At 53.0% G+C, this 8,270-nt stretch overlaps 1 protein-coding gene and 1 pseudogene across 1 annotated transcript in view; both read left to right on the top strand.

Moving 5' to 3' along the window:
• Positions 1–464: 464 nt before the first annotated feature.
• LOC101569921 lies at positions 465–1,637 on the top strand (annotated as a pseudogene).
• Positions 1,638–7,885: 6,248 nt separating this feature from the next.
• The window catches only part of Rgmb (repulsive guidance molecule BMP co-receptor b), a 25,427-nt gene continuing 25,042 nt past the window's right edge, over positions 7,886–8,270 (top strand). Inside the window, exon 1 of the mRNA XM_023707605.1 lies at positions 7,886–8,266. Within this exon, the coding sequence (XP_023563373.1) occupies positions 8,193–8,266 (74 nt within the window). The 5' untranslated portion in view covers positions 7,886–8,192. The remainder of the gene's footprint in view (positions 8,267–8,270) is intronic.

The raw sequence follows: 8,270 nt of genomic DNA, 5'->3' as shown, positions 1-8,270 counted from the left end.
GACTGAGAAAGGGTTTGGAACGTGTCAAAAGTCTGTTTGGGGGGCTGGTGAGATGGCTCAGTGGTCTAAGGCACCTACTTAGAACAAACTGAGCTAAGCAAAACACAGAGACGGCGGTTCAATCCCCCAGCACCACATGCCAGCCAGCCCCGCCCCCTGGTGGGCTGAGCTGGCCACACACACACACAAAATAAATAAATAAATAAATAATCTATAAAATATATATATATATATATAAAAAATAAAAAATAAAAAATAAATCAGTTGCCTGCAACACCTGTACCAAATAAATAAATGTAATTTAAAATAATACTATAAGATATTTTATTAGTGCATGTTAATAATACAGAAGACTGCTCCACTGCAGAAGGAGACTACCACAGCGGTTGGGCTTTACGGCAGTTCAAAGGAGCGGGCAAGGCGTGGGACGCGAGTGCAGACCACCAGATGTGGATCGGGACTGGCGCGATGGGCGGAGAGCAGGAGGAGGAGCGTTTCGAAGGCAAGTTGTTGGCCACGGCACAACAGCACGAAGGCGGCGTGCAGGAGCTTGTGAACACTTTCTTCAGCTTCCTTCGACGCAAAACAGACTTTTTCATTGGAAGAGACGAGGGGATGGCAGAGAAGCTCATCACACAGACTTTTAACCACCACAACCAGCTGGTCCAGAAGGCCCAGCGGGGGAAACGAGCTTGGCAGGAGACTGAGTGGAGGGGAAAGGCAGAGCGCGCAGCCAGGCTGGCCAAAGAGGCCAAGGCAGAGAACTCTGGGCCGCAGATCCAGGAGCTGATTGATGAGGAGGCAGAGCGGCTCCAGGTGGAGACTGACAAGAAAAGGGATGCAGAGAATCATGAGGCCCAGCTTAAGAATGGCAGCCTTGGCACCCCAGGGAAGCAGGAGGCAGAGGAGGATGAAGAGGAGGAAGATGAGAAGGACAAAGGGAAGCTGAAGCCCAACTTAGGAAATGGGGCTGACCTGCCCCACTACCGTTGGACACAGACCCTGTCGGAGCTGGATCTGGCAGTGACCTTCCATGTCAACTTCCGGCTGAAGGGCAAGGATGTGGTGGTGGACATCCAGTGACGGTACCTCTGGGTGGGCTCAAGGGGCAGCCAGCGGGCATTGATGGGGAGCTGTACAGTGAGGTGAAGGTAGAGGAGATCTCCTGGCTCATTGAGGACAACAAGGTGGTGACTGTGCATTTGGAGAAGATCAATAAGATGGAATGGTGGAGTCGCTTGGTGTCCAGTGACCCAGAGATCAATACCAAGATTAACCCTGAGAACTCTAAGCTGTCAAATCTGGACAGTGAGACACGGAGTATGGTAGAGAAAATGATGTATGACCAGAGGCAGAAGTCCATGGGGCTGCCCACTTCGGATGAGCAGAAGAAACAGGAGATCCTGAAAAAGTCCGTGGATCAACATCCAGAGATGGACTTCTCTGAGGCCAAGTTCAACTAGTTCTGTGTTTTCCTCCCTGAACTCTTGGGGTTGAGCCCCCAGCCATCCACCTTCCTTTCCCACCATTCCCTGGGACTTGGGGAGCCTCGGGGCTGGGGCAGGCATGGGACTGGCCCAGGAACATGTGTTCCAGGACATCATGGGAGAAGGGTTGGGGCCTAGAGGCCTTGTCCTCCCTGGTAGCCCTATTGTTACACCTTAAAGCTATTTACCCGGCCAAAAAAAAAAAAAAAAACAGAAGACTGAAGTTCATTTGGGAAAGTGGTCCATGCATATAATATATCTTGATTATTTTCAGCTCCACTGCCTCTGCCTTCTTTCCTTCCCCTCTCCCTATTGATCCTTTTCCCCTTCTCAAAAAGTTTATCTTCTAGTTTTGTCCATTCTTAACATATTTCTATTCCTTTCATAGAAATCGAGACTGAACCTAGAGCCTTCACACTAAGCTACATCCACAATTTTTTTTAGGGGGCCAGGGAGATGGCTCAGTAGGATAAGCGCTTGACTGGCAAACGCAAGGATCTGAGTTCAATCCCTGGTTCTGCAAAAAAAAAAAAAAAAAAAAAAAAAAAATTTGTCTGATTTTTTTTTTTTTTTTTTTTTTTTTTTTTTTTTGCTGAATTGCCCAGGCTGGTTTCTAACTCGTGGTCTTCCTGCCCCAGTCTCCTAGAATGCTGGAATTGAGGCATGCACCACCACAGTACACTGTGAATAGATTATTTTTTAAGTGTACATTGCTAATGACAGTTAAGCAATTCTGAAATTTTGTTGTTGAATGAAAGAAGGGGACTTATACTTTTAAGATGAATACTTCATAATGAAATTTGACCTTTTCTTTTTGCTTCATTCAGAGGATCTACAAAAATACAAGACATGGTTGGACACGAGGAGAACTAAGGCTCAGAGTTCCAAAGCAGGTACGGAATTGAGAATCCTGAGTATCAGGAGAACAAGAAAAAAATTAAATGATGATTTGACAAGTCATTTACAAGATGACTGACAAGTTAACATTCAGGTTCCATTGTCCAATACTACAAAAAAGAGGAACTCAGCAAAAGGTATTTTGGCAGCTTTGGCCTACAATTTATGTAAGGTCCAAAAGAAGCTTAGCAAGGAGTGGTGAGGGACTGCAGCTGCATTAGAAAACAACCTCTAGGCTGCCTCTCTGGGCCTGCTTTGAACTGTTTTTCATCATTATTTTATGCAGCAGCCTGTCTTTGTGTTGGTAGCCAGGAAAGGGAAAACACAGGAGACCAGCCTTTAGTTGCAAAATCAAAGCTCTGCTCTACTGATTGCTGAAGTGGCTTTTCAAAGGCAAAGCAAGAGGAGGCGTTAAAATTCCTTGTTTTTGTGGACGAGGAGCTAAGGCTCTTTTTTTCCTTAATTTTAAATTCTCAGTAGCAAAGAGAATGTATTTCAACATATCTTATCGACATTTGCCTTGAAACATCCTCAGTATTTTTTTTTTTTTCAGTCTGATTGGCACTTGCGAATGATAAAGACAGGAAAACCCCAAAAAGGAACCTGCGCAGGGTGTGTAAAGGTCTAGTGTCATAAAAGTTCAGATCCTGCCCCTTCCTTATATACTGTGTTCTGTGTGACCCCAAAAGTCAAAGACATTAAATGGGTTGCCTAAGACGCAGACGGGGAGTCACAATCCTCACTTAGATCCCCCTTCCTGCGCTTTTTCTACTGTGCTGCCTCTAGCGTTTGATGAAGAAACTTAAACAAGGGGTGAGAAGGCGAAGGCTGGCGGGGGTCGTCGTTAGCTGAGTCAAGAGCCTGTGCCTGGACTCAGAGCAGCGGTTCGTCCTGGGCCCTGACCGCCTCACTGAGGGAAGCCTCGGGAACGAAGCAGCTCGCCCTCCTCTCGCCCTCCACACCTGCTAGGGCTGATCCAAGCGGTCCGCGGACCCCAACATTTTGTGGGCCGGCTCTTTAAAACGTTTCCTCGGTAGTCTTAGAGGTTTCTTTCTGCCCTTTCTCCCTTGTTATGCCCGTGTCTTTACCCTGGAGGTACTTGGGCGCAAGTCCTATTTGGCATCCCAGGTAGCTACGAGAGAGCGCTGGGTTGATTTCGGCGCATGTCCAGAGACCCATTCCCGCTGTCTCCCGTTTTAGGCACGCCGGGGAGACCTTCAGGGAGCTCCGGGACGGGAAGGGGTGCACAGCCGCCGGGGTGAGGGGGGCTGCGAGCTGTGGGCCCTGCCGCAGCGCGGAGTGGGTCGGCTAGCTCGCGGGCACAGTCGCCGCGGGAGTCGTCGGGGCCGCGGGTGGGCAGGGACGGCAGCGGCGCGAGCGCGGGGAGGCGCGGAGGGTGGTGCTGGCCGCGTGAAAGGCGTCTTTGTACGAGACCCGAGACCCGGCGTAGGGCAAGAAGAGAGGGAGCGCTGAGCTGGAACCCTGTGGCCGGACTCCGGGGCAGCCCAGCAGGGCGCTGGAGCAGCCCAGGAGGGCGCTGGACAGCTTGTTGGGCGGGTGCGCGCCGGGGGTCTCTTGGGCTCTCAGCGAGGCTGGAGTGGGGTGAAAGCAGTTCCAAGGAAGTTGGGGGTGGGGAGAAGGATTCCAAGACTTGCCTCCCCACGCTCTCCCCTAGGTGGCAGAGATCGCGACGGGGAAAGGACGCAGCCCTAGCCCGGAGCCCGCGCCGGGAGTCGGGGGACTGAGGAGCAGCCCAGGCCAGGCCAATTCCCGCCCCCGGCCCTGGAGCCCCCCACCTGGGGGAGAGGGGCGGATCCCGCGCCGCCTTCCTCCTGCGCCCCGGCCGCGTGGCTTGCGGCTTATTTTCCCAGCTGGCAAGCGTCTTGCTGCAGACAAGGGAATGCCTGTGGTGAGTTGTTTATTTTGTTGAAGTTTGCGGTGGGCCGGGGGACTGTGGGGGAATGAGTGGCAGGCAGCGACTGGGACTGTTTGGTTTAGGTCTCCATCCACCTGTGTGGTATAAATCTGCCAGCCTCGGGCGGCGGGGGGTGGGGGAGCCGGGGCGAGAAAGCCCTGGCGCCCCAAGCGCCCCCTCCCCCGCGTGCGCCACTTGGGGACCGAGGACCCGATCTGCGTCCCGGCGCTGGGACCCACCAGATCGTGGCTGTGGTGTGCGCCCACGACCTGGGAACCGCTGGCCGCTGACCTTGCACCCTAGCGCCCTGCCTATTTCCTTTAGCATATGGAACTGAGGCTCGCGTGGGAAGGGCGCCCATGCAGAGTGGGATGTCGTCCTGGAGGCTTCGGACGAGAAGTTCGTTCAGGGGTGTAGAGTTGCCTATTGCGACACTCTGGGATCCCTGGTCACCCGGAGTTTCCCAGACTTCAGGCTGAAACGTGGTGGGAAGTTGGCTCCCTGGGGAGCCCGGAGGAACCCCCAGGGTATGCTGTTAGTCTCCCGGCTGCGTTTGCCTGGAAGAAAAGCCTAAATACATTAGAGAGCTGGTAAAGCTTTTAAGGCCTTCTTGGGAATGAGTGGCTGGCTAATGAAAGGTTAATTTTGTTTCGAAGGGAAGGCTGCACTGGTTTCCTGAGATAAATGGACAGGAAGCGCATTACCTCCGCGCTCTGGCAAGCGGCTCCCAAATGCTTTTTGCACCTGCCGCTCCGAGCCGTGGGAGCCGCGGCGCAGCCCACAGGGAGCGCGGGGGCCGGGCGGGTGCGCGCGGAGATGCCCCTCCTGCGCCCCGGGCTCTCCGCCTCCGGGGGCTCAGCTCTCACGCCAAGCCCTACGGCTCCTCTCTCACACCCAGGTCCCGCGCGTTCCGGAGCTCGGGGGGCCCTTGATCCCGACGAAGCCCCTGCAGGAGCGGAAGGGTTAAGAATGATGTAAGTACAAACCACTCTCTGCTGGCTGCTGGGATGTCAGACTCTGGCTATTTCTGCTCCTACTTTGCTCACCTGAATGGGAAGCAGCAGGCCGGGTGAGCCTTGACTAGATCGTGGGCTGTAATCGCAAGCCTGGTTCTGATTCCTGCCTTACAGTGCCCTAGGTGATCTGGTAAGCGGGCAGTGAGATCCTCGTGTTAAATTTCTAAAAACGGAGACATAGTAACTGGGGAACAGTTAAGAAAAGCGAGTACGGGTTCAGGAAATGAAACCGCATCATGTTGAGTCCATTAACGTTTCTGGCATGTGTTTTAATCCTATCCACGGTGGTGTGCTTCACTGGGTCCCTTAAATATACTGTTCTGACTTCGTCTTTTCTTCCTGAAAACAAAGAGTGGGGAAGAAAGACTACAAGTGCCAAAAAGCAGGGTGGACTGTGAGTTAAACAAGTTGTATTACATCATGAGTTTTTCCTGATTAAAATGTAAAAGCTTTACATGGTATCAATTTTATGTTTGTATCCCAGCCCCCCAACAGATTTTTATTTGTAGCGACCAAAATCCTCTTTAACTGGCAGCGCGCAAGCTTAAGGAGAGGCTGCACGATAAACGACCCTTTGGCTTGCTCTCGATTTCGGATCCCAGGCCTTGCCAACAGTCCAAATTTACCCGCAAGTGTGTCAACTGGCTTAATGTCATGAAAACAGGAACCACCTTGCGGTTTAATTGTGAAAATTAGCATTTTCCTCTAGCGGCTGAACACTTAAGCAGCAATTAAAAAGTGAATTGTTAGGCTTATAAATCTTGAGCTTGTCAAATTTTACAACAGCAGAGCAATAAAGCACCTAGAGGAGATGAAGTTTTTCCTCTGAAGAACAGCTCTGTCTTGACACCAGGCTTTGCAACAACTCGAGGACGCCCTCTACTGATGAAAAAAAAAAATCTAGAGCACCTCTGAACAGGTTGGGGCAGCGGAGGGGGAAAAACATAAGTTACCAGCAGAAAGACCTAAATCAAGTTGAATTTATTGATCCTTAATTTGGAGTTATAAATTTTGAAGTATGATAAATGAAGTGTGGTGCTTTCACATAGGGATCGAAATCAAGTTAAGCCTCGATATTTTGCTGTTAGTCTTTGTCACCAAAATATTTTTAAAAGCCCAGCGTCAGATATTACTTTTGAAAAAGATCCTAGTATTATATGAACTTTACAAACTACATGTAGGGGTTACAAGAGTATAGTTTTGCTTCAGTGTTTAGGCCAGCACCTCATTATCTAAAAATATCAGATATCTTCCACCCACCCCCACCCTTACCGTCAAAAGTCATTTCTCCAGGCAACTCTGAAGCTGTTATTAAGCATATTAAAGATAGACACAAGGCTCGGATTATATCAAGGATAGTGAAAGGTGTGTTTACCACGTGAGTCATCATGGTGGGAAGTAATGAAAAGTTACAGTAAAAACAGATCTGTGTCCTTCATTAGGGACCCAGAGGTCTGAGTAATTTACAATGTATGTAATGAGTAAGCTGGTGAGACCTAAGGCTTGCTCCCAATTATCGGGTCCATTGATTAGCACATTGTAACGTGGAACAGTCACGTGTCTGTGGTTGATGCGAAATTCCTAACTGAAGTTTCTGACTAATACAGCGGACAGAGAGGCAGGGTGCAATTTGGATCGAGTAAGTGGACTTGAAACGGCAGCGGCGCGAGTCACTGCAGAGAGCTAAAAGTAGGAACTGGCTCCGGCCTTGAGGCCATTCCGGAGAGGAGATGCCATTTCACGTCCACGACGGGCAGTCCTCTCCTTTGCAGACGCTGGTTTTCCCTGTTTTGGACCCCTCCAATCTCAAAAGGAGAGAACGATCCATCACTGACTTAACCTAATAGACTGTGGAAACGCCACTGAACAACAAATCGTGGCATAATTACCCTGCGTAAAAACTTCCCACTCTCATTACTCTAATTACACTGTGACCGAACACTGAAGTTCGCCCACTCTCAGACCCCTCCTCAAGGCAGGGAAATGTCAAAGAAAGCTGAACCCGAGCCTCCCACCGCGGCAGGGCTGCAGGCGCCCACAGCCCCTCTGCGCTGCCCGGACCCCAACGCCGGGGGCCGCGTCCCTGACCCGGCTGCAGCTCCAGCGGAGCGCGGCTCGGCGACCGCTAGCAAAACTTGAAGGAAGCTGAGTCGGATCCCTTCTTGAGATGTTAAAGGGCCGTCCTCTCACGGCGGCGGGCGAGTGAGAGCTGCTGTCGCCGATTTCTATTGGGTGCGAGGAAACAGTAAATCGCGGAAGGGGGTGGAAGAGAAAGCAAAGGGAGAGGGGGAGGGAGGCCGGGCCAGGCACTGCAAAAGCACTGGCGGCCAGAGGACGCGGAACTCGAATTACTGCTCGCAGGCGGGAGGCTGGGAGGCGCGGAGACTGACGCTTTGAGTCTCTGGAGGGGCGGGACGGTCCCGCATAGCGCACTTGTAGCCAATGGGGAGCGCTGAGGGGGCGTGGCCGTGGGCAGCGGCGTCGAGGATTGGCTGGCGCGCGACGGGGCGGGGCGGCAGTGCGGGGCTGAGATTGATTGAGCGAGAGGCAGCCTCGCAGACATCCGGGCCGCCGGCTGCTGGTAGCTCGGCCTGCGCCGCTGCTGAGGGTCCAGCCCGCCGAGCCCACGCGGGCCGGGGCCGGCCGGCCGCGCGCTCAGGGCTCCTCTCGGCACTCGCTCACGGTCTTTGTGTCTTCTCTCTCGCCCTCTCCCCGCCCGCCGCAATGCCTCTGCGCCCCGTGGCCGCTGCCGCCGCCGCCTCGCTCCGCCCGCGGCGCGCCGCTCGCTACGGCGGTGGCGGCCGCCTGTCTCCTGCGCTTGCCTGAAGGAGGAAGAAGCGGAAGCGAGGCGCGCCCGCGAGACCTGCATGGACGGGCATGGGCTTGAGAGCAGCACCTTCCTGCGCCGCCGCCGCCGCCGCCTCTGGGGCTGAGCCTCGCCGCCGCCCCCGGCCC

This window comes from Octodon degus, unplaced genomic scaffold (genome assembly GCF_000260255.1).
Source record: "Octodon degus isolate 3935 unplaced genomic scaffold, OctDeg1.0 scaffold00009, whole genome shotgun sequence".
NCBI classification, from domain to species: Eukaryota; Metazoa; Chordata; class Mammalia; order Rodentia; family Octodontidae; genus Octodon; species Octodon degus.
The sequence above is the reverse complement of the archived record's forward strand: the minus strand, read 5'-3'. Positions and strand labels throughout refer to the sequence as shown.